Below are 26,086 nucleotides of genomic sequence, written 5' to 3'. Positions count from 1 at the left end.
TGGGCTGCATATCAACAAGGGTTTGTTTTTTTAATCTTTCCACAGTGTAGCAAGATGTAAGAACTGGATATATCTGATTGGTTTTCAAACCTATTGGTTTTCAGATGAGATGGCAGGGTTGGTGCAGATAAGATGGGAAATCATCGCAAATTTTAAGGAAGTGAAGGAGTGGTAAGGTTTTTAGTTGGAGAACAAAAAGGATGACATTTCCTTGATAAGATTGTTGTTACCTCCTGCCGCTCCACATAGCTATTAAATGGGCAGTTTTAAATTGTTCTAATGTGATCTTTCCTCTCTGGATATTGATGCACCAGGAATAAAGTGTATATATGGTCATGGACAGTATGAAAAAGGGATTAAAAATTTTTCTTAAAGCCAGAACCCAAAAAGAACAGTAGTGAGGTTTGGAAGAATCCAGTAAAGAGACATTACACTGCATCTGAAATTTAAAAATTCAATAATTATGGGATTTTGGAATCAACATAGGAACATAAGGAAGCTGCTTTCTACAGAGTCAGATCATTGGTCCATCTAGCTCAGTATTGTCTACACAGACACTCAGTGGCTTCTTCAAGGTTACTGGCAGGAGTCTCTCTCAACCCTATCTTGGAGATGCCAGGGAGGGAACTTGGAACCTTCAGATACTCTTCCCAGAGTGGCCCCATCCCATATCTTACAGAGCTCACATGTAGTCTCCCATTCAAATGCAAACCAGGACAGACCCTGCTTAGCAAAGGGGACAATTCATGCTTGCTACCACAAGACCAGCTCTATTCCCAATCAGCTTTAGATTAATCAGTATTAGTCAGGATCAACCAGCTTTACATTAAACAGCTGATTTGTTTTGCTTTCTCTGCTATACCTATAGAACAATAGTAGCGATATCAAGTATTTAAAGAATATAGCATTGGGTTCAGCAACCAAAATGCAGAAGAAAATTCACTAGCATTTGTTCAGGATTGAATTCACATTGATTGGAAAATTGTTGACCTTCTGTGGTTTCTTACTGTTCTTTACTAGTGTGCCACTCTCTTATCGGAGTTGGATTTTATTTTCTGTTTGTTACTTGAAACCTCATTATTTCAAGGGCCATAGTTGCCTCACCCGGAAATATCTCTCATTCCACCAACTTGGCATGTTTCCTCTAGGGGCAGCTGACATCCAGCTGAATTCCTGTCTACTTCTATTGACTTTAGTAGTAAAGGAAGTCTCTGAAGAGACTGCCTTCCCAACCTTATGGTGGTTCTCCTTTTGAAAGAAACAGTGACAGAACAACTATGTCATGAACACTTGGGGTAAAAAATGCTTCTCCTCACAGTTAGATCCTGTTTCTTTCACCTGTCTTATGATCACATATGGGCAGCATGTGTATGTTTCTTTTATTAAGTAACTCTTGTGAAACAAAAAGGTCCTTCTGTGTCCACCCATTTATAACTATATGGTGAAATGGATTCACCCATTTGCTTGTCTTGACCGCCAAGCCAGGACCTTTGAATTGCTGCATAGTTGTCACCCATATACAAAAAGATAACTTTTTACATCATTAATATTAATTTAGGGAGGGTCACATACTATCTAATGCTACATGTGTGAAAGAACATTTACATGCACAATGGGGGAAGCAGCAATTTTCACTGATCCCTCTTCTCTCCGCTGCCCCCAATTTCCCCTAAAAATATGTCAATGAAAGTCTCTTGAATGACCTTTAGGGACATATTTTCAGGAGAAGGCATTTGGGGAAGAAAGTGAACAGGGGAATCAGAAAAAAATGCCCCTTACCCTCTGCATGCCCAAAACATTCTTCCATGCATACAGTGTTAGTCTGATGTGAATCTAAAAATTTCCTGTTAATATTCTACTGCTAACATTCCAATGAAGGTGACCAGTACAGAAAGGAAATTTAGATGGAAGGCAGTTATTTTGAATTCTGATTTTGTTGTTACTCAAAGAAAGCAATGCTACCTAGCTATGTTGTACAGTTTCCAAGCTAAAGATTCCGAACTAAGATTGGTTGAGAACCACTGTGCTAGACACTGAGGACATTCCCAGTTAAACTGGACTTCAGTGACAAGTGTGTCTGGAGTTTGAACAACCTGCATCATGGCTCCATCACTCTGTTGGCCTTCACCCCAACATGTTGACTGTTCCAAGCCCAATAGTCACCCAGGACAAATGCTCTGGGATTTTCCCACCCCACCTCTTGTCAGTGATGTGTTGGCTCAGCCTGGTGCAGCTGGTCTGGCTGTTGACAAGAGCATGAGCAAATGAGGGAGAGCTCAGCTCATGGTGTGTGGTACAGATATGCACCGAATCGGCCAGGCCGGTTTGGTTCGAATCCGGACTAGATTTGAACAGACCCAGCCTGGTCTCAGATCTGGCTGAACAGGGTCCAGTCCGGTCCGGCCATCTCGAACTGGGCCAAACCAGTTTATGGGTGGGTTTAGGGGATATATATATATAAAGGGGAATCCAGCAGGAAATAAAAGGCAGGGGGTGAGAGAAAGGTTACTGTTATCATTAATTTAGAGGTGGTGGGGGCGGCAGCAGTGTGGGCTCATCCAGATCCCATCCCGAGGCTACCAAATGACAGTCCAGGCTTCTGCACACCTGCGGAGGCCGTTTTTGTGACCTCCGCACGTTATTATTATTATTTACATTTTATATCCCGTTCTTCCTCCAAGGAGCCCAGAGCGGTGTACTACATACTTAAGTTTCTCCTCACAACAACCCTGTGAAGTAGGTTAGGCTGAGAGAGAAGTGATTGGCCCAGAGTCACCCAGCAAGTATCATGGCTGAATGGGGATTTGAACTTGGGTCTCCCTGGTCCTAGTCCAGCACTCTAACCACTACACCACGCTGGCTCCACATGCGTGGAGGCCATTTGTGTCATCACATGATTTGAGAGTGAGAATGGGCTTTCACTCTTTCTCCCACCATGGTGTCAATCTGAATCACTCCCCACACACTATTTGACAATAAACAAAAAGTTCCCATTGGTGCTGGTCTTTTTTCCTTGTCATGCAAAAGCCATGGGGACCATCGTGGGGGTATGATTAAAGGCCCCCCTCTCTCCACCTGATCCAGATCAGACCCTTCTGCCTTGTGGGTCTGATCTGGATCAGTGAAGTGAAATGTAGCCTTCACTTTTGCTATTTTGAAAGCAAAGTTAAACCCATCAAGGCTGTTGATGGGCTTAATGGAACATTAGTTTCTCCCTCATAAGACAGATATGGCTGCTGCATGTACACTGATGATTCACTTTCAGTGAAAAACATAAAGTTAAAAAGGAAGACATTTGTCTCCAAAAACATAGAGATACTGGCTGAAATGCTCTTCAGAGCTCTGGTTGTCTACAGATCTCTGTGATATCTGTTTGTTACATGTTTACAGCAAAGGCCTGAACCTGGCTGCAGCCAGTTTGGGGTGTCATCTGGGAGGCCAGCGGGGGGGGGGCAATTGGAGGAGCCTCCATCGCGCATGTCTCCACCACCATTACCTCCACTGTCCCCACCTCCTCTAAAGTAAAGGTAACAGTACCCTCCCTCTCCGCCCCCCCCCACATTAGTACAGGGAATGTCCACAGATCTCAAGACAGCATAAAGAATCCTTGTTGGGTTCCCCTTTACAAGTATACCCCCCTGAACCAGCCCGTGAACTGGTTCTTAGAACCGGGGCTGGCCCAGTTTGAACTCAAGACCTCTCAGACCAGTCCTATTCAAACTGTGGTTCGAATTGAGCCAGCTTGCACATCCCTAGTGTGTGAGCAAAAGTGCAGACAGAAGGGATTGTTGGGAGCTCCTCTTAATAAGCACTCTCTATAGCACTCTCTTTTTTGAAATCAGGGAAACACCTGCAAGAGAATGGGAGGGCACCAAAATCTGAGGCTCTGAGCCTGCTCCTCCTCCTTTCCTAGTAAAGTGTGCCGTCAAGTCGATTTCAACTCCTGGCTCCCACAGAGCCCTGTGGTTTTCTTTGGTAGAATACCGGAGGGGTTTACCTCTTGTAAACCTTCCTTCCACACAGTATGAGATGATTGCTTCTTCCCATGCAGTATGAGATGATGCCTTTCAGCAGCATCCTATATCGCTGCTGCCCAATATAGTAGCAGCGGGGATGCAAACTGGCAACTTTCTGCTTGTTAGTCAAGCATTTCCCCACTGTGCCACAAGTGCTGCTCCCTTCTTTCTGAAGAAATAGAGGAAGGAGTCTTAGAATCTTGTAGCTGGATGGGACTTTGGAGGTCTTTAATTCAGTTCCCTGCTCAGGGCAGTGAATTGCTGCTACATCCCTGGTAGATATAAGTCAGAGCTCTCTTTTCCACTGTTTATCATTGTTGTAATTTTTTTTTTGCGGCGGCGGGGGGGAGTGCAGTAAAAAAAAAAAAAAGGCTTCCACTCATCCACCAGAATAATGCTTCTCCCTACATGACAGCCCAGTGAAACAGGCTCAAACAACCCCAGCCCAATATAAACAATATAGACAAACACCATCTGCCTCCCTCCTTTAGTGATCAGAGTCCTGGGAACTCTGCTTCAGCAAGGTTCAGACAGCTTTGTTGGCAAACAGAATCCACAGCTCCACCAGCTGACACATAAAGGACAGATCTGAAGACCGCATAAAGGCAATGAGGATGGATCTAAGTGGCAGCTTTCTCCTACTGCTGCTGCTGCCACATGCCTTAGTTCCAAACTGGAATTGCCAACCAGGCTGTGAATTGCATGTTTCTGGATCTTATTACTCCCCGAAACCAGGACTTGGGAAGTGACAAAAAGGGTGATGGTACAGCCGCCACGTAGTTTGATACATGGGATTCACTGATTCAGATGAGAAGCCCATAAAACACTGGCTGATGTCCTGCCTCATTTACTAAAGAAAGTCCTATTGAAGTTTAGTACTCCTTTACCGTAAATTTTGGGTAGTACTATTGAGTAATTTAGTCAGGATGTCAGCTACTGTTCTTGGCTCACTTTTTATGAAAATTGTGGTTTATGTATCTTATTGGTTCACCGTATTTTGCAGTAAATGAAGTTCATATTTCTTTCAGTTACACATTCAAAATTCACTTAAGACAATAAGATGTTCATAGATTGACTGCATAGAATGATGTTTTAAATAATGAACTATGTGAATTGCAGTGAACAAAGCAAAACATTTGAGAATGTCAAAAGACTTGTAAAAACAGGAAGCTTTGAAATAAATTTGACTAGATGCTTATATGTGGACAATTATGCTGTTTTCAAAAGAAATAAAGTGATAAATTGGTAGTCTAACTTGAAATGGCCGTTATTGCAGTAACCTATTTTTAACACCACTCAGACGAAGTGCTAGAGAAAGGTAATTTGAAATTTTTTTTATTACCTTCAAACCTGATGTCAGGTTTTATGAGCCCAGAAATTGCATTTTAAAAGATCTGCCTCTTCCGAAGAAGGACATTGCTTTTTAGCTACTGGTTTACAGCCTTAGCTAAGGTGGGTTGCACCAGTGGCACCATAACACTGGACCAGTCCCTGCTCATGTGATTTGGAAGGGGACATGTTAATAATATTCCTACTGGGATATCATCTGGAGCTGTACTGACACTTGTCCCTTTATCGTGTGAGTGAGGGGCTGTTCATCCAAATGTCCCCTGAACACATGCTCCAAAAACTCATTTAAAGTTCTCATTTAAATCTACAAAAAACACCCCGACAAGTGCACTCTCAGTGCATCACCTTCCTAATTGCATAGCAGGGATGGTATCATCTAAAGTAGTTCATTGTTATTTGAAGAGAGAGATTTAGAAAGAGAAGGGGAGAGGAGGAGGAGAAAGGTAGAGTACATGCATACACTACAATATAAACTGGTTTTATAAGCATTTTAAGTGTCCTGGCTTCTCCCGCTAAATTCTGGGAATTGTAATTGGGATACATGCTACCCCCCACGCCATTCTCCACCCACACCCCATTCTCTACCTCCACCCCACCCCCCATTCCAGAAATGCAATTCTAAGTTCCCAGAGGAGAAGGAATGATTTTTAAATCAGTATGTTTGCAGTGTAAATAAACCTTGAGAAAAACAAAGCACTGGTTCATGATTAAGATATAGATGCACTATGAGCAAGCATGTCTTTCTCCCCAAGCATGCTAGTCCCTAAGCACATGAAGGGTGATTAATCCAAACCACCTCACTATATGCACTCCAAATACTACTTTAAAGTACTCCCATGTGATTAAGGAATGGCACACTGGGTAGGGGAACGTGTGTGTTTTCATGTCAGTGCTCATGTCTTAATCATGTGGGTTGGGCCGGTTGGACAAAGTTTTGTCCATATTGGCCCAAAGAGAGCAGGAGAAAACAGGGAGAAACAGAGAAGGAGAAAGAGGAACATCTATATGTTGAGCCCCTGGTGGTGCAGTGGTAAAACTGCCGCCCTGTAACCAGAAGGTTACAAGTTCGATCCTGACCAGGGGCTCAAGGTTGACTCAGCCTTCCATCCTTCCGAGGTCGGTAAAATGAGTACCCAGAATGTTGGGGGCAATATGCTAAATCATTGTAAACCGCTTAGAGAGCTCCGGCTATGGAGCGGTATATAAATGTAAGTGCTATTGCTATATATTTAATACTCTTAAACGTACTCATTGCTAATCCCATTGGTGGTAGCTCTCGCGAGAGTTCGCGAGTAGTTGCTGGACTAGCAACAGGGATGGAGGGAAAAATAGGGATGCCGGCCAGTGGCCGCCAGGAGCAGGAAGTGGTGGTGGGCCAGCCTGGCCACCGGGAGAGGGAGGTGGTGTCAGGCCAGCCTGGCCACTGGGAGCAGAAGACGGCCGCTCAGCCGGGCCCAGCCAGCGGGAGGAGGCGGCCATTGCCGGGAGTTGGTGGGCAGGCGGGAGCAGCTGGAGGGCCATCCTTCCAGCCGGCCCGCAAGCCAGAAAGCGCAGGGGGTGGAAAAGGGGAGAAGAAGAGAAGTGGGCAGGGGGCAAAAGCCAGCCGGCTGACCAGCCAGAAAACCAGCTGGGGTGGGGGTGGGAGGCAGTCGTGGTGCCGGCCTGAGGCACAGATGTTCTGTGCCTAGCCCAGCTAGTATACATTAAAAATACTAAAATGGGGGCCCATGTTTCAGGCTAGGATTAAAGGAGGGGTCCAACCCATTATTGCCCTAGAGCCAGGGTTTCACACAGGCGAGTAGCTAGGGGTGAGTAGCTGGGAGCTTGTGTTTGTCCTTCTTCCAGCAGCCCCTCATGCATGCCAACCATGCCCCCTTCATGTGATGTTACAGGAGGTGGGTGTGGGATGTGTATGACCAGCACCCGGAAGGGCCAGGACAGCCCTCCAGAGTTCATTTCCCAGCTGGCTTCATTGTCAGCCAGGTATTTTGGGGAGAGAACCAAGAAAATACTCAGCAGACAAGGAAGCCAGCTGGGAAAGGAGGTCCACAGAGTTCAGGGGGAGAGGCAAGGGGCAAGCCAGGCAATGAATTGGGCAGCTCAGGTTCTTTTAACCTATCTGCCCAATTTTAGCTCCACCCCTGTCTTCACATTTTCACTTGTTATGGTGAATGTGCCACTGCCCTCTGGTAAGTGTGATATGTGGACCTCAGCCTTCCTTCCAGCTTTGGAGCTGCAGAAGTGGGCAGAGATCATCCTCAGTTGTGCACCAATCCCTACCCTTTCCCCAGGTCCAAGGCTGAGATTAAAGCTGGTGCAAATGCCTCGGCAGTGCAGGGCCACACTAGCAAACCCCAGAACCTTTTTTCAGTCCTACAGTTGAAAATGATGCTAGAGGCTTTGGCTACTGCACTATGGAGATGCCCGGAGTGCCTCAGCAGAGCACGGCCAAACCAACAAGTGCTGGTTTTCCAGCTGGGGAGCTGGAAAAGCTGGTGGTACTTCTGCTGCTTGGCCATGGTACTTGGAGTGCCTTAGCTGAATGAAGGGCAAGTTCCGCATCTCCTTTTCTTGGAAGAGGCGTAGTGGGGCTTACTTGGTCCCTGCTTTGTAGAGGCACCTGAAATGCATGGGTGGTGGTAGAGGGAACCAGACAACCATTTATTGCTTGGCAACCAAGGCTAGCCAAAAATGTGGACCCTGGCTTAGATTATTGTGAGATACGGAAGCCATGAGTGCCTGCTATTGCTTCTTCTCTTCCCCTAATTCTCTTAACACAATTCTCTCTTCCTGCAATCAAAGTTCCTATGATATTTTCTTAGTCAGTGGTCCATATATCAAATAGTTTATTATATTATTAGCATGCTCACAATGGATCCTGAACTTGGGTGTTAGGGGATATTAGGCAGGCATGCTGCCTTTGGATACCAGTTGCAAGAGAACAATGGGGACAAAAGGGTATGCCCTTGACTCCTTTTTGTGGGCTGGCCAGAGTCAGCTGACTGGCCACTGTGGGAAACAGGATGCTGCAAAAAATAGGATGCTGGACCAGATAGACTTTGACTCTTCTTGTTTTCTTATGATAAGAGTACTAACAGTTCTGAGAGATGGATGTAGGAGGAACTGAGAAAAGCATCGGTCTCTGTGCTTTCTCTTTTCCCTCACTGAGCTTCACAGAAGTCTAGGGATTTTTTTCTTAGCTAAGAGAGGTAGGTAGTGATTGGGGCGAGAAGGGAGACTGAGGAAGATACAAAGCTACCTTATACTCAACCAGATCATTGGTCCACCTAGCTCACCATTGTCAACACTGACTGGCAGTAGCTTTTGAACATTTCCAACCAGCCACTTTGGAGATCAAAAAAGTGGCACTCTAAGAAAGGTTATTTAATCTTTGCCTCCTTAGTTCTTTCCCTATGTTCTAAATCATATGCTGGCCTGGTTCACACAAATGTCCAAATTTAGGTTTAATGTGGGTTACTGGCATTAGTGTGATTGTGTGAACCCACACCAAGGTGGGATTCATCTTGGGCCATACAGTAAATCACCTTGGCGTGTGAACCAGGCCACCCCCTCCAAAGCTGCTATTAGCTGGGGTGTGTGGAGACAGGTACTGGGAAGTGGGTGCTATAGACTAGGGGAAAGGCAAGAAAGGAAAAGGTTAAAATGCTGTCCCATACACCCCTTCCCGGATCTTCAAAGCAGCCACACCATGCTGCTGACTAACAAACTAATCATGGATCTCATTGAGTTTGACTCTATGTGCACAGGATTGTAGCTGCTATGCCTAGTCCTATGCATGTGTCTGATTCCTCCCCCCCCCTCCAGATTTTTCTGTATCTTTTTGCAGCCATTGATCTATATTGTCTGTGTTACTTAAAAAACAACAATGTATATGCATGTGATAGTTCTGTGTTGGTTTTGTTCATCATACTCATGAGTTCAAGTGAGACTTTCTTACTCTTTTCTCATTGTTGTGTGGTAATATTTTGAGAAATGTAACCTTCTTGGGAGGGGATCTTAAAGAAAATACAGTAGTTCAGTGAGCACAAATGCCCTAGCTTTCCAAATTCCCCCCAGCCCTTTAACCAGAGCTCTAAGCTAAGGACTTACATGGGGTTGCTGGCATTTCGATGGAGACATATGGATGATGATGATGATGATGATGATGATAATGCACAGTGTAAACACGGCATTTCTCTCAAAGAGTCAGTAATTCAAATGATTGCAACCTACTTTACAGTGTTGTTAGAGTTATTGACAGTGACTGACACCCAGACTAATGCTGTGCTGGTGCAACAACATTTCTATTGTGCAAGGGGGATGATTTTTTTAATGATTTCCCCCTTCCCTGTGAAGCCCTAGATGTCTTCTGAAAATATGTCCTTGAGGATCCTGCAACCCTCAGGGACATATTTTGAGGAGACACAGAGGGTTATGGAGGTTAGGGAGGAATTACTAAAAGTGTCCCCCATGCATGACAAAAACAATGCTCCACTAGCATGGAGTTGGTCTGTATGTTGGCCATAATGTTTAAGAAATTATTTGAACTCTCAGAAAATGCTATATATATGCTAAGGGCTGTGTGACACTCTCAGACATTTCTCTGTATGTAAAAAGGGCTTTTGTGAGAATTGAAGTGAAGTGAAAATTGTTTCCCCCTCTCCCCCCACCCTTTGTGCACTGTAGCTGCACAGCAAACTTTACACACACACAGATTATTGTGAGGATAGAGAACTTGCTGCATCCTCCTAAGGTTGTGCAGCACGTGTGCCACTATAATTATTTCCCTTAAAGAATCAGACCCTTATGGAACTGGAATAGTCCTAAACACATATGTGGTGTCGCACAATCAGGTATATAACTTTTTTCATACAAGTCACTAAAATGAATAAGGTAAGGGTTCTAATCTTATCTGAATACAAAAGTGTATTTTGGGGAAGAAACAGTCAGTGTGATGATGTTTCCATGCTTAGCTTGGAATTTCTGTCCTCAGAGGAATTCATAACTTCATTAAAATAAAGATCAACAAGGCAGACATGCTCTTAATACCATGAATTTGTTTTGCATGTAAGCTTGTCATATGCAGTGGGTAAGGGCTTATTTCTTAGAGGGGGTTTACTGCAAGATCAAAGAACATCAACCAAAGAACATTTGCTTCTGTCACTGTTGTTAACTGTGAAGCACTAGCACCTTTCATCTTCCACTAGATTTCACATGTGTTTTGGCAGTGCTGTATCTGTCTCTAGAAGAAAGAATATCAGGCTTTTACTTTAAAATACATGAGAAAAAACCTAGATTAAAGCGATCTTTAAAAATCCATGGCTGCAATCCTATGCACACTTAACCTGAGAGTGAATCCTAATGAATTCAATGGGACTTACTTGCAATTAAACATGCTTAAGATTGTATTGTCAGTGTGTAGGTCTTGTTTACAGCAGTATTTTTATGCTGTTAACATAGGGGGCTCTGACTTTAAGTGACAGATCATAGCAGCTGTGAATTACTGGATGCACAGTCTGCTAGACTGAGTTAAGTGGGCAGTTGGTGCTGTAATAGATATTGAATCTGTTCCCTGAGAAATTCCATGATCAAAGATGTTTCTATTCAGTCTATGAAACACAAAAACTACTATGTCATTTTTGTAGTCACGTGATTGCCTTATGTTTTTGAACCATACGATTAGGCAAAGTGCATAGTAGTACCGAAGGTGAGTTGAATTCTATAAAAAGGCAGCAGCCCTTCTGATATGGATTTGTGTGGAGGGGGACATGTCCCCCCCCCATCTGTGGGTGTCATGGGCAATATTTTGGGGTCTGCTCAGAAAAATCAAACATGGTTGAGATAACATATCTTTTATCACTGTGCATACTCTCTTGTTCTCTCATATGCCATAGTCTACAACAACCATTGTGAAATCTCCTGCCTAGGAAAGCACATCAAGCATGGTCCCTGGTGACTGTGACTGTGTGTGTGCGCGTGCAAGCACGCATACACACACACACGTATGTTGTCCCCATATATTCTCCTCCTTTCACAGAGATAAATTTTGGGCTGGATATCACCGGGTGTAACGCAGTGACAGTTCTGCACAAGAGGACTGTTTTGATATACTTTACCCTTGCATGATTGCAGGTCATGTGATATTTGCATAGGGATAATGCAAGTAGTGTGTGACCTGCAGTTGTGCAAGGGTAAGCTGTACCAGAACATCCCCCTTGTGCAGCAGCATTACCATGTGTGTTAGAACCCTGCAGTGACACAGGTGGGTCTGCTTCGCCTGCATTATGCTCAGAACATATCCGTCAGTGTGTGTGTCATTCATAAAATTATCTGTAGAGTTGAGACATGGGCATTGGTTGGCTGGTTTGGGAATTATGTTGTTTTCTTTGCACTTAAATAGACTATCCATTTGAACCTAAGTGCTCTGGCATTAAACATTACATGGAAAATGTCACACAAGTTTTGCTTCCCAGTCTTTCCTTTCATTCTTGAAAATGAGCACTTGGCAGCAGGCCATGCTTTAGATATCTGGCATACCTTTGAAGCAATCATTGACTGAGAAGTCAAGAGGAAGCAGGCTGTCAATTGTTGTCTTTTAATATGTAACACTAGTTGATTTCTTCTATGTGTAGAGTGTAGGGAGACTTAAAACCACCAGCATTATTATTATTGTTGTTGTTTACACAGTCAGACAAGTGCTATTGACTGGTTTGTTTTATCCAGACATCGAGTCCTTCCCAAGGACTTGGGATGCCAGAATTTTATTGTCAATTGTTACAGATATCGTCGCAGAATATAGGCTGTTCCCAGTAAAGTTGCTTTTTGTAACTGGCTGATGGTGATTTCTGTGGCCCCTATGGTGTTGAAGTGCTCTTCAAGTTGTTTTGGAATTGTACCTAGGGTGCCAATTACCACTAGCAATAGCTCACAAATTATTGGTTTTCCAATTATGCCCTTTTACAGTGTTGCCATCTGGACATGGGAATAGAAATCTTGAAAACATTTCCAGTCATCTACCAAACAACTATCTGCTATTAGTTAACATAAAAGCAGCTACATCATCTCAATGGCACAAAACATGATACACTTCCAGTGTGGTATCTTAAGGCCAGGTTTGCACTGGTGTTGTCAGTAGATATGCTGGCCCAAACGTATAGGACCCAAGATTCCCCTCACAAGATGGTCTATCAACTCTTTTTGGCATAGTGCTCTTTCCTGTGTTTCGCCTCTGCCCCCACCCACCGAATAAACTTTAAAGCAAAATTAAGAGAGTTCTAGTTTGAGTTCTCAGGTGGATAATCCAGCACATTGCAAAACTGGGAGTGTGCTGCAGAGCCACACACATTTTACTGGAATGTGACCTATGCCAAATTCTTTCCATCTAGCTATTTTTAAAGTAACAAAAAGAGGGCGGTCCCATTTATCAAATATATTTGGAGATATCTTTTTTGCAAGCTTGTTGATTACTTATGGATGCACTCAATCATGCTGATTTTGCTTTAATGTGTAATGCCAATCCCAGCAATCTGTTTTTGCTGGTCCCTGCCCTTCCACTCAGTGGTTGGTTTCCAGGAGCTCCCCACCATGCTTTTGGCTTTTGGAGTTCTACTAGGCTAAGTGAAAGTCACTCAGCCCACCAATAAAATATATAAAGTGAGGAGCATTAGTGGCCTGGACCTGGCATAGCCCAAGACCATGTCCCTTCTTGGGTTCTAAGCTTCTTCCTTGATGCTGTGTTTGCAGAAGACAGCTGTTCAGGGCAGGCTCTACAGCCCTTTTAGTCATGCCTTATCAATGGGCTGTGGAGCCTATATAGTGTATCCTATAGCTGTTTTCTGCAAACATGGCGATTCTCCTAAATCTCCTCTTTCCAAAAGTTTCCTAGAAGTTTAAAGGGAACTGCAAAAGCAGTCTCTGCAGCATAAGTTGCAGCTGTGGGCAAAAGACTGAGAAATATCAATGCACATGTACAAGTCCTTACACATTCCTAAATAGCTCTCTGGATTGCCACTGTGTTCTGAAGTGTGTGTTGATATATAACAGTGTAAGTAAAGTAAAGTGTGCTGTCAAGTTGATTTCGACTCCTGGCACCCACAGAGCCCTGTAATTTTCTTTTGGTAGAATACAGGAGGGGTTTACCATTGCCTCCTCCTGTGCAGTATGAGATGATGCCTTTCAGCATCTTCCTATATTGCTGCTGCCTGATATGGGTATTTCCCATAGTCTGGAAAACATACCAGTGGGGATTCAAACCGGCAACCTTCTGCTTGTTAGTTAAGTAGTTCCCTGCTGCGCCACTTACAGAGTAGGATATGTTTATTGTGGAACCTTGCAGCTAATATTATCTTTCTTTCTCTTTATCAACAGGATATATGTGAAGATATCTCTGATCATGTTGAACAAATCCATGCTCTGTTAGAGACTGAATTTTCCCTGAAGCTTCTGTCCTATTCGGTCAATGTGATTGTTGACATCCATACAGTACAGCTTCTTTGGCACCAGCTTCGAGTTTCTGTTCTAGTTCTGAGAGAGAGGATTCTACAGGGACTGCAGGATGCTAATGGGAATTACACCAGGCAGACTGATATTCTACAAGCCTTTTCAGAGGAAACAAAGGAGGTATGGCAAATGAATGTAAGAATTTACTTTTCAAACATTAACCCTTAGTTGCATTTGGACATTCAAGCTTTTTTTTTTTTTTTTTTTTGAAGGAGTCCAGTTACTTTTGCAATTACAGCAGAATATAGCTAATTCAGTCAGTTCAAGCTAACTTCTGCCCAGTGCTGTCAGTCAATTTTAGGGTCATGCAATAAGTCTTAAATTAGTGCTGCAGTCATCTGTTCTGAACTAACTTTTTTAAAAAAGTGTGGATCTGTCATGTTTGCTTTGAAGCTGCTGTGGCAGGGATAAAACTAAATGACTGTAGAGCTCAAGACAAAAGCCTATATCTACTCAGTAGTAAAGACCCATAGACTATAGCTGAGAGGATTAGTTGCATTATGTGATTAATGGATGCATCAATCATAACATTGCACTTAATGGAAAGTTGTAGGTTCATATTAACAATGCTGTTCTAAGTACTTTTACGTTCACACCTAATGTTTTCCCCACGATTGCACAAATGTACATGTGTTTTATGCAGGATTCTCCTACAATCCTAAATATACGTGTTGTCAAGCACATTTAAATCAATGTAATCTACTCAAAATAGAGTGCATTTAGCACCACAGATTTGCATTCCGATTTTGTAGATGTACGTAATTCCTGGTGTACTGAAAGCCAGGTATACCCAGCCCCACCGATATAACACCATAACATTTGGTACGAGGCTGAAGAGATGCCAGATCAAAAGCAGCTCAAAAGCACCACTTGGAACATGGTGTTTCAGGACCATTTTAATGTAATGTCTGTGATGTGGAGTGGAAGTTGCTGAAAAGCACATACCAACACAAGCACTCCACACAAGGGCCATCACAGTGTGTTGAAAAGCATAGACCCACACAGTGTGCTTAGGAATCTAGAGTACACCCATGAACCAGCCCAGGCACATGCAGTATGTTGTTTGACTGTACAGTGCAGGGCTCTCTTTCACTCTCTTTCACCAATCAGAGGCTGGATGACCATCTATCAGGGATAATGTAGAAGTTTCCTCCACTGAGCAGGGGTTGGCTATACAACTTCAAATATTTATCTACCACTTTTCAACAAAGGTTTCCAAAGTAGTTTACATTAGGGATGTGGTTCAGCACTTCTTTTCTGGAGCGCTGAACCAGTTCGGAATGCTGACATTCGAGCTAGTTGGGAGGCAGGGGTCCTTTAAGGGGCAGGGGTCCTTTAAGGGGCAGGGAGGGTGCCCTTACCTGCCCCATCACTCCCCCCCCCAGCACTCTCCCAAAAAGCATTGTGCGCTATGCGTATGCACACTGGCCATTTCCAGTACGACGCTGACCGGGACTACAGGGAGGTATGTTGCAGCCCCACGCCAACACTTTTGGGGAGAGCGCTGGTTGGGGGGGGGAACAGCAGCATAGGTAAGGGCACCTTAAAGGAACCCCCCTCCTACCTCCCAGGAGTGCACGAACCATTTCGTGCACATCCCTAGTTTAAATAGAGAAATAATAAATAAATAAGATGGCTCCCTGTCCCCAAAGGGCTCACAATCTAAAAAGAATCAGAAGAAAGTAACTAGCAACAGTCACTGGAGGAGTACTGTGCTGGGATGGATGGAGCCAGTTGCTCTCCTCCTGCTAAATGGTTTTAATGCTGTTTTGGAATGTTGTTTTAAAATTTTTAAATTGTTGTAATGTTTTAGACTTTGTTTTTGTTTTAACTAATGTTTTACTTTCTGTTTTTTATTTTGTTGTAAACCGCTCAGAGACGTAAGTTTTGGGCGGTATACAAATATGTAAATAAAATAAAATAAAAATAAATGAGAATCACCACTTTTAAAAGATGCCTCTTTGCCCAGTTAGCAGGGTATTATAAGGCCCTTGAAACTCTAAAATCCAATGATTCCATAAGTATGAAGCATTTTCTTGGTCTATTGATCACTGGCATGGAAATGCTGCACAGTCATGAGCTGGGGCAAAGCAAAATCTTTTAACATATTATGCCAGCGATCTAGCATGCTTGCCTGTGTAAATTTTCCTGGCATGGCCATTTTTGTGTTTAAATTAGTTCTCACACAAGGCCTTTATATCACTCTGCCAGGGAAGGAGTGTGTAGAAAGCAGAAGGGACGTCCTACGGGTGCTATGAGAAAGACTTGAATATTTCAGCCAAGTGTTATCCAATGCCTTTTGAACGGTTCCTCAGGGAAATCGAAATACTGTTTCTAAGATATATGCTTCCTTTCTCTCCTCCCAGTTTTGGGCCAAACTACACATTACAGTAAACATGTAGTTTGACTCTGCATTTTTAAAAGGTTGAATAGCGGCTGCCATTAAGATTGAGCCCATGGTGCATGGAGAAGGAGGTACACAGCAGTCCCATTGAAAATGACACTCCTGCTTCCATTGGTGGCAATGGGAGCTTCCCTCATGGAGTTAATAACATCTTTGGGGATGTAGTTTTCATTGAGATTGTGGTGCCAGGGAAGGGTAGCCTTCCTCACAAGTCATGTGTAGTTCTGATGCCCCACCAATGGCTACTATTTAACTGAAAGAAATAATAACTCAGAAATAGGGTCAAATTATGCATGTATCTTAAGGGGACTAGTCTCATGACTCTAAACAGGGTAGAAGTAGCACCCAGGGCTGGGTAGGAGAGTCATGGGCACTGTCAATCAGTGGTTGTATAAATCCAAAGATCAAGGTCAGAGGAAGGGAGAGAGATTGTGTGGGAGCTGGGTAGGATGGCTTTTTATCCACTTTCAATAAAATGCTGGAGACAGAATGTGGGATGGCTGTGCCCATCCTACCCATCTTCCACACAATCACTCTCCTTCCTCTTACCTTTGGATTCACACAACCGCTGACCAGGAGTGTGCATGACTCTCCTACCCTGGCTGAATACTACTCTGTCCCTGTTTAGGGTCATGAGAACAAGTCCAATGTGAAGTCCAGCCAGTAGTTTATGGTCTTATGAAAAGGATTGTCTATGGCAGATCAATTGAGGCTGCCTGAGGCAGTTGGATTTTTGGTAGCACGGAGCAAAACTAGGAGGATGCTGTAGTTTAGCATGTACTTTACACACATCCCTGAATCTGAACTTTAAATCCATTTTCCAACAACAACAAATATTTATATATCACTTTTCAACAAAAATTTCCAAAGTAGTTTACATAGAGAAATAATAAATACATAAATAAGATGACTCCAGGCAAAAATGTGGTCAGTTCAGGCTCATCAGATCCATTACTGATTTGCAGCACAGCCTGGCCACCTTTAAAAGGGAGGAGAGCAGGTCCATACCTGCTCCTCCACCACTCACCGCAGCTTCCTATTGGGACACCCCCAGCTGCTTTCACGCGCCACCGGTGCTCCCTCAGCTACCCTTGTGCGACAGCGACACACACAAGGCATACGCAAGGGTAGCTGGGGCAGTGCCGCTAACACATGAAGGCAGCTGGGGAGGCATCCTGCCAACCTGCCTTTTAAAGGTGCCTAGTTTGTGCTGCAAATCAGTGATTGAATCATGATTCGTACACATCCCTAATCAAGAGCCTTGTTCTAAATACAAACTTTAAGCATACAGTACAGGCTTTAAATATGGGAGATTTGCACTAGTCTAAAGCCCAAATTGATTTTGCTGTTGTTCTGTTTTACACAATTCCATGCTAAAAAGAACTTTACCTGTCATATTGCTAGTTATTGAGACTGAATTTGCTGATTATATGATGGATTTATTTTCTCACAATTGCTTCTCTACTTACCAGTCAGTAGTTTTAAACAAATTTTCTTGCAAAGACATTGCTGGCTTGCTGATAAAAATATCAATGACTTCTTATTTATCCTCTGCTGAACTTGATTCAAATAGGGTGGGTGATGCTGAAATCAAGACCAAAAGACATGCCTAGGCCCACTCCCTTCCTCTCCCACCTCCATTTCCTGTCTACACCTGCCATTTGTCTGCTGCTGCTTCAGTCTGGTATGCCATTTACTGGTGTAAACATGTTCCTGCCGGGCTTCTAGAGAAATATTTTGTCAGGGAGTATATCCAGGCTAGCATTTTCAAAATGAACTTTCCTAGATGAATAAAAATCCATGTAAAAATCCATGTAAAGTATGGCTTTGAATCCCACAAGCCTATCTCCAAGCCCAGGATGTAAACAAGACCTGACAGGCATGAATATTCATTTTTATGAGTCATTACATTCTTTGTTAAAGATGTTTGTTAAAATTCTGGGCCTAGTTCCAGTATACAAAAAAGGAAAGGAAACAAGGGGGGAAACCCTCTGGCCAGATGCCCTCACTTACCTAGACTTTTGTCTTGTTTAAGCTCACTTGATTACTGAGTTTGCTACAGCCTTGTTCCTACTTGCCCTGGAAGGATTTTGCCTTTGACCATATGAAAGTCAGCTGTGAGACTTTCCTTATTAGCGATGCCCTCAGAGGCAAAGCACATGCTAAATTAGCCATGGGAATGTTGCCTTAATTGACCACCTTGTAAGTCTTAAAGGAACCCTCTGTAATTATGCCCTCTTGCACTTTGAGGCTCTTCTCACAATTAGTGAGAAGAGCCTCTGGGGGGTTTGTGGGGAGAGTGAGCTTAGCCCACTCTCCCTGCAGACGAGCAGCAGTCTGCTCTGGGCGGCCGCAGCAGAGCGTCACGGAGCGGCGGGGGCTGGGGAGCTCAGGGGCCATGCTGCCCCCAGAAGCTCCAGCATGCTCTGTGCAAGTACGCAGGGCATGCTGGAGAGACCCCCCAGCCAGGAGGCTGCTTTTCAGCCTCCCAGTCAGGAGTCTACTCATGAGTTGCCGCACCACGGCAACACATGAGTAAAAAACTGGGTTTGCGGAGCGCTCGCTCCACAAACCTGATTCAAGGGCAGGGGTTCTTTGGCGGGTTACCCACTTAGGAACCACCAGGCTCACAGCCAAGCCTGGTGGTTCACACGATGGGAGCAAATCGAGCTAGCCTCCACTAGCCCAATTTCCTCCCATCGTGTGAATAGCCTCTCTGTCTGCTTACCCCCCTGCCCCGCCCACACACACTTAATTCATGCCTACTTGTGGTCCATATTTGAAGGGAAAGGGAAAGGGTGACAATAGGTATTCAAAGCTGGAGTGCCAGGCCTTTAAAGGGGTGCAAGGGAGAATGGATGGAGCATATATTGCATGTATTGGAATAGTGCCCTGGAAAATGATCAAGCAGGAAACTTTAATCAGTTAGACCCAGGCTAATTCAGCAAAGAGGCACCTTTCAAAGTGGTGAATCTCATATTTAGCAGGGTGGGGGAGCAACTGGCTCTCTCTAACCTCAGCTCCACATTCGTCCAGTGGCTGGTGTCTACCCTATGTTAATTTTTTTAGATTGTGAGCTTTTTGGGTCAGGGAATCATCTTATTTATTTATGTAAACCACTTTGCAAACTTCTGTTGAAAAGAGGTATATAAGTAGTAGTATATTACTGTAATGTTTAATAATACTTTAAACAGCATATAAAAAGTTGAATAGAGCTTATTACTCAATAGTCAGGGACATCCAGAATAACAACGCACTAGTGCAATGAACAAAGATGCATTCATGAAAAAAGATCCCAGAGCTAAGTGGACAAGCAAAATTGCTCAGTCTCTTACAGTCTTGAGCAAGTGTTGTGCCGTTCTCATGCAATAAGGATAGCAGGTAGCTTTGCATCATTTCCTGTAACATATATGGACTGAGGAAGAGATTTCACAGCAGGAGACATATCACAGGTTGTGCAAGCACATCCTGCTGCACTAGCACAACACTAGTCTGGGAGACAACTTCTCAACTTAGCGGAACTGGATAGTGCAACATGTTTGCACTAATATTTATATCTGAACTTTTGATTTAAAATCTTCAAAATGTAAACATATATGGAAAAACAATACAACTTAAAACACCCAACAGTACCAAATAATAGACTTTTTGGTGTGGTTTTTATTGGATCATGTATGGTTTTTATGTTTTTAATTTTTAATATATTGTAATGGGTTTAAATATTCACAAAGTCAATCTTCAACTCATTCAAATGACACCTTTGTTTTACAAAACCATTTCCTGTTTCTCTTTTGTTGTAGGACCGTCTTGACTCTTTAACAGAAGTTGATGACTCAGGACAGTTAACTATCAAATGTTCTCAAAATTACTTATCATTGGATTGTGGAATCACTGCATTTGAGCTGTCTGACTACAGTCCTAGTGAGGACTTGCTTGGTGCTCTTGGTGACATGACCACTGGTCAGGCTAAAGTGAAACCATTTGAGTCCTGGAACTGCAGTGAAATGGAAAAAGACTTTCCAGAGCTTATCAGAAGTGTAGGGTTACTGACAGTAGCAACTGATTCAATTGCTTCCAAGTGCAATGAAGGCATACATGCAAAAGAAATCCTTTTACCTCTGCCAACAGACCATCAGGAGGAAGGCAAAAGTGGCAAAGTATCACCAGCTGTATCCACTGAACTTTCACTCTCTCATATTTCAGGAAACTCATCTCTTTGTAAAGCATCTTTCACTGAGGAGTCTGTTATATCGCTCGACAGTGAGATTCTTTCTGACTTAGTAAAACAAGAATTCAATCCCTTGTCCTCCCAAGGTACAAAAAGCAAGCAACATCCGCACTGTGAAAACTTAACTCCCAAGAGATCTATAAGAGACTGCTTTGATTACAATGAGGATTCTCCCACACAGCCCACCTTGCCTAAAAGAGGTTTGTTTCTAAAAGAAGATATATTTAAAACTGACATGATGGTCAATGATATAAAAAATCAGATCTCTCTAATGTTTAAGACAGAAATAAGTAGGAGCACACCCTCACTCTTAGATCCACCAGACAGATCCAAGCTCTGCCTGACTTTACAAACAGCTTACACTAACTGCCCTTCTGCTATCAGTCAGTCATGTGGTTGTTTACACAACATTGATGATCAGAATCTTAAAGACACAATACAGAATCATTTTAAGGAAGACCCCATGGGTGTGGGTAAGTCTAATGACAACACTAGAAGAGAGAAGGTGAGGTGCAAGAAGGCACACGACATTCCTGAGGAGGTGGCGTCATGTAGGATATCTGGAATCAGATCAAATGCAACAGCAACAAATCGGGTGAAAAAACCAGGGGTCTCTGCTTTGCAAAATGGAATATCTTTCCATAGCTTGCAGTCCATGGAAGGAACAGAAAGTGATTCAGCTTCCACATCTTCTGATCCTTGTAAACAACAGGAACAGAATGGTCAATACTGCAGTGAACGAGAAAATTCTGCTTCACCAGCACATAGCCCAGTGAGTGGCTCTTCAGCTGGTTCAGAATCTGTTGTATCCTCATCCCCAGTTCTTCCAAGAAATAAGGGCAAAAAGACTCACTCCTCTTCACCAAGCCACATTAATACAGATGGCAAAGTTGTTGAAGCGTGGTATGGTTCTGATGAATACTTAGCACTTCCATCTCACCTCAAGCAGACTGAAGTACTAGCTTTAAAGTTAGAAAATCTGACAAAACTACTTCCTCAGAAACCTCAAGGAGAGACCATTCAAAACATTGATGACTGGGAACTTTCAGAAATGAACTCAGACTCTGAGCTTTACCCATCATATCAGATTAAAAAGAAGCACAAAAGGTTAGGCAGGGTGTCACCAAGCTCATCAAGTGATATAGTATCTTCAGTTGGTGACAGCATTGAATCTGGCCCCCTTAGTGACATTCTTTCAGATGAAGAGCTTTGTACATCTTCACCTAGTATTAAAAAATATCTAGAAGACAAACTGCAAAGACCATCAGTGACTCTGTCCTCTGATAAAAATGAAATATCTACCACAAATAAATCAGCTTTAATTCAGCAGCTGATGCAAGATATACAACATCAGGATAATTATGAAATTATATGGGAAAAAATGGAGGTAAGAAAGAAACTAACTTTACAGTGCATTCTTTCATTTGTATTGCATCCTTTGGCATGGAACAAAGTGTGGATGGGAGAAAATTATAAGTAAGCACAGGACTGGGTTGAAACAGGCCACAATGTTATGGTTCATAACGTCGGTAAATGTTGGTGTAGCATGAGTAAGGATCTCTGCTGTTATTGGAAGCCGATGTGCTTCCAGTGTCTGCTTCTTGGTCACCAGCAGGGATGGGACTCAGGAAGGAAGGAAGGCTTAAAACAACAGATGGTGTGAGCTGCTTAGACTGCACACCACTAGAGCCTTGGGTTGTAACTGGCTCCTCTGGACTTTGAGTCAAGTTGGCTTGGACTTTGAGGCTCCAAAGACCTTAAGGCGAGCCCCTCTTTGATCTTGCAGGTAGCTCAGTCCCTGACCAGTGCCTGATCAAATTGTGACATAAAAAATAATAATATCCAAGTGCACCACAGTATTTGGTTTGTTAAAGAGTGGGGGGGAGGGGCGGGTTTGATGAACTTGCTTTCTCTTGCTTTTAGCAATCTCAAAAGCTAAAAGCTTACAAGTTCCCTTGATTTCAGTGGGATACTGAAGCATGTGTCTAACTTTTTCCAAGTTAAACCAATTAGATTTTAAAGTACTTGACTGTGAATGGATCATGGCTGTGTATTTAGAAAAGAGGCATATTTTGTTTTAATTGTGTTTATTAATGTTGATGTTTTCTTAGCACTGTTTCCCCCCCTGAACTTATTTACCAACAAATATCTTGACTAAAGCAGCCAATGTTAAATGAATGTTAATTACACAAAACTAATCGAACATACAGTACTAACTTACACAATAGTATCCAAACCCTTAGGCCCAAATCCAACTACAGTTAGCTGTGCTTAAATCCCACTGAAATTAAGACTTAAGTTAGATATAAACACAACTAACTTCAGCTGGGTTTGAACCAAAATATGAATTGCTTTTATACTTGGGGAGGAAAAAACAATATTATTCATTAATGTTTACACTGTGAACATTCTTTCAGTTTTGAAATTTTGTTATGGAACATGGATAATTTCCTTTGAGGTTAAAAGGCTTTGCAAAAAATATATAGCAATTAATTCAACTAATGTCTGAAGAAAAATATTTCTTATAAAAGAAAACCAATTCAGAAATTAAGTGATCAGAAACCATCTGCTGAGTTTTCATACTTTAATTGTATTAGATTCCTGTTTCAGGAAGTGAAAAATCTATTATCTGTAAGGTTGTATTATGCATAGCCACCTTAAGTGGCACAGCGTGGAAATGCTTGACTACCAAGCAGAGGATTGCCAGTTCAAATCCCTGCTGCTACTATATTGGGCAGCAGCGATATAGGAAGATGCTGAAAGGCATCATCTCATACTGTGTGGGAGGAAGCAATGGTAAATCCCTCCTGTATTCTACCAAAAGAAAACCACAGGGCTCTCTGGGCGCCAGGAGTCGAAATCGACTTGACAGCACACTTTACTATGCATATTTCTAGTAAAATAATTTGCTTGATCTGAAATTTCCCCCTAAACAGAACACTCGATTATGCACATTGTTTGCTTTTAATTCTAATACTGCACAAGGAGCCATTTTGACTTATTAATTAATTTTCCCCATCTTATGATTACTACATTTATTAATCTACCTACTCTTCTTAATTTTAAAAACAGTGGTCAACGTTCTGTACAGTCCAGCCTTGTTGTTAGGAAGCCCCAGGGCTGTTGCAGAGATCTCCTTAAAACAGTGTGCAGGCCAGGAATGGCTGGTGAGGGCAGTGCCGGGAAGGTGGTGAGAGGCACCTTTAAGGAGGAAATCAGCAGGTGCTTACCATCATGTCAGCAGCACCTGCAAGCTGCAGCGTTCCACCCGGCATCTAGCAGGGCCATGGCATAGCCCTAGCCTCTGCATATGCACATGCGCAGAGACAAGGGCTATGCTGCAGCCCCGCCAGATGCTGAGCGGAACATCGCCACCCTGCATGGGATTGCGGGCAGAGTGCCGCAGCTTACAGGTGCTGCTTACATGATGGAACAGATCTTTGTGCCGGTACAGTTATTCACAATATGCTGAAGACAGAAACATCAGTACAACTCATGTGTGTAGCATGCATTGGAGAGGATCTGTAACAAGGTTACATTTGAAACCCCTTTCGAATGAATGCAGGTACACCCATTGACACAAAAATATGCATGTTTGTACAGATTTGTGAACACAGCTACAACATAACATTTGGGGTTAGGGCTTATAAATGCCAGGTGTTGTCTCCTTTAAAACAAAACTGAATCTGTAATGGCTGCCCTTGACTTCCCACCACACGAGGAAGGAAAAGAGAGAGAGGCTTAGTTCAGATGTCATATGTAACCATGGTATATTGCTGGTTCAAAGTGATGTTCATGAACTTTCAGTTTGTGCTCTCCCCCTTCCCTTTTGTGCACGAGGATGGAATGTTTTCTGCTTCTGTCCTCTGTTTAGAACAAGCCAGGATTTGCTGATGTCCAACCTAGCAAATCTCATTATGTCCTAACCAGACTTCCTGAGGAAGTCAGGATACGAATCCTTGGCTGAGGAAGCCAAGATATGAATCCTGGGAATCCCCAAAAGACTAGCCCCAAATCCCCTGTACAGATACAAGCGAATTTTATAGCAATAAGATGGAGGTCAGGCTTTTGAAAAGTAGGCCAGATAAAGCTATGTCTTGGATGAAGCAAAAGCCTCCATTTACACTGCAGCTGCTAAAGCCGACCCTTAGAATCAGGCTGTACATGTGACAAGAGTGATGGAGAAATACATATTTGTAGAGAAAATATGGCTGACTAGTTTGAAGTTTCTAGTCAGCAATAGTGGTGGAAGTTGTTCTGATCTCCCCTGCTAACTTGGCAAAGAGCCACCTTTTTAACATTGTGATTCTCTTTATTTAGCAGGGGGAGAGTAACTGGCCCTATCCATCCCCCAGCACAGTACCCCAGTGACTGCTGCTGGTGTCTATCTTATGTTTCTTTTTAGATTGCGAGCCCTTTGGGGACAGGGATCCATCTTATTTATTTATTATTTTTCTGTGTAAACCACTTTGGAAACTTTGGTTGAAAAGCGGTATATAAATATTTGTAGTTATTGTTCTGGGTGTTTTCTGTCTGTCTCATAGATGGGCTTCAGCAGGAGACCGAAGACCTAATCAGGAGTTTGCAAGATTCCTCTTTCTCTCTCTTCTGCTCCAATATCTGTGAGGTCATGTGGCTAACCCTTACCACCTGCTTTTTGTCATCCACCAACAGGGTAACATCTCAGGCTAGTCAGAGAGTTTTTTTCTTTATCCTTGTTCTGTTTAAAACAAAAACCAAAAACAGATATCTTCCTCTACAAAATATTTTCTTTATATATTTATTTTCTCTCTCTCTTTCTTTTTCCTCCCTCTGTCATTTTCTCTGCCTTTCACCTTTTGCATTTTGGTTTCCCCACAGACTCCCCTCCCTCTCTGGAGTCACCCCCCCCAAGGGGAAATTTCCTTCCTCAGAAGGTCACCAGCTTTGTTTGCAGTCGTGCTTGCACTGCTAGAATTTTACCAGACAGGCACGCTAGAACAGGGTCACTAGATGGCAGACTATCTTGTGGAAATAAGTTTTGCTTATGAAGGGAATAAGCCTTGCTTTTACTAGTGAAATGGACTCCTCAGGTCCCAAACACTCTCTGGAGTTACTTCTCACCACAGAGTTCACAGGGGCCGAACCCTGGACCTTGCTGTCAGAGCATGCTCCAATGGCTTCAAAACTGAAGGCAGCTAACCGCTCCCTCTCTGGAGCTTGTCATCCTGGCTCCTTTGGGACCAGTGATCTCCTCTGACATGCGGGTGGCTGCTGCCCTTTCCGGGCTCCTGAGAAGGTCCAAGCCTTTGTGCTCCAAGCCTTAATGAAAGGAACGGCACTTTAGTCAGGAGGAACCTCAACGAAAGAAAAAGAAGGGCAATGCTTCCTTCCCCAAAACTGAGCCTTGCCCCACATAATGTTGTGCCTCTGCTGCAGAAACCTCAGAGTCCCATGCTTCAGCTGACAAAGCACTCACATAAGACAAAACATGTCCCTGCCATGCCAGGCATCTCTTGCTCTTTGGTACTGGCACCTGCCTCTGTTTTGAGAGACTCTATGACCGTGGTACCAGCACAGGATTTAGATAGCCGAGTTGAGCCTTCTTCC

General features: G+C 43.2%; 1 protein-coding gene across 8 annotated transcripts in view; it reads left to right on the top strand.

Annotated features, from left to right (window-relative positions):
- The window catches only part of AKAP6 (A-kinase anchoring protein 6), a 392,941-nt gene that overhangs the window by 110,091 nt on the left and 256,764 nt on the right, over positions 1-26,086 (top strand). For 7 of the 8 annotated variants that reach the window (XM_053282865.1, XM_053282863.1, XM_053282862.1 and 4 more), the window contains 2 exons: positions 13,734-14,000; positions 20,070-21,884. In XM_053282865.1, coding sequence (XP_053138840.1) covers positions 13,734-14,000; positions 20,070-21,884 — 2,082 coding nt within the window. The remainder of the gene's footprint in view (positions 1-13,733; positions 14,001-20,069; positions 21,885-26,086) is intronic. The other variant, XM_053282861.1, reaches the window with a different exon arrangement.

This window comes from Hemicordylus capensis, chromosome 1, assembly GCF_027244095.1.
Source record: "Hemicordylus capensis ecotype Gifberg chromosome 1, rHemCap1.1.pri, whole genome shotgun sequence".
Classification (NCBI taxonomy): Eukaryota; Metazoa; Chordata; class Lepidosauria; order Squamata; family Cordylidae; genus Hemicordylus; species Hemicordylus capensis.
This window is presented reverse-complemented; position numbering and strand designations above follow the sequence as displayed.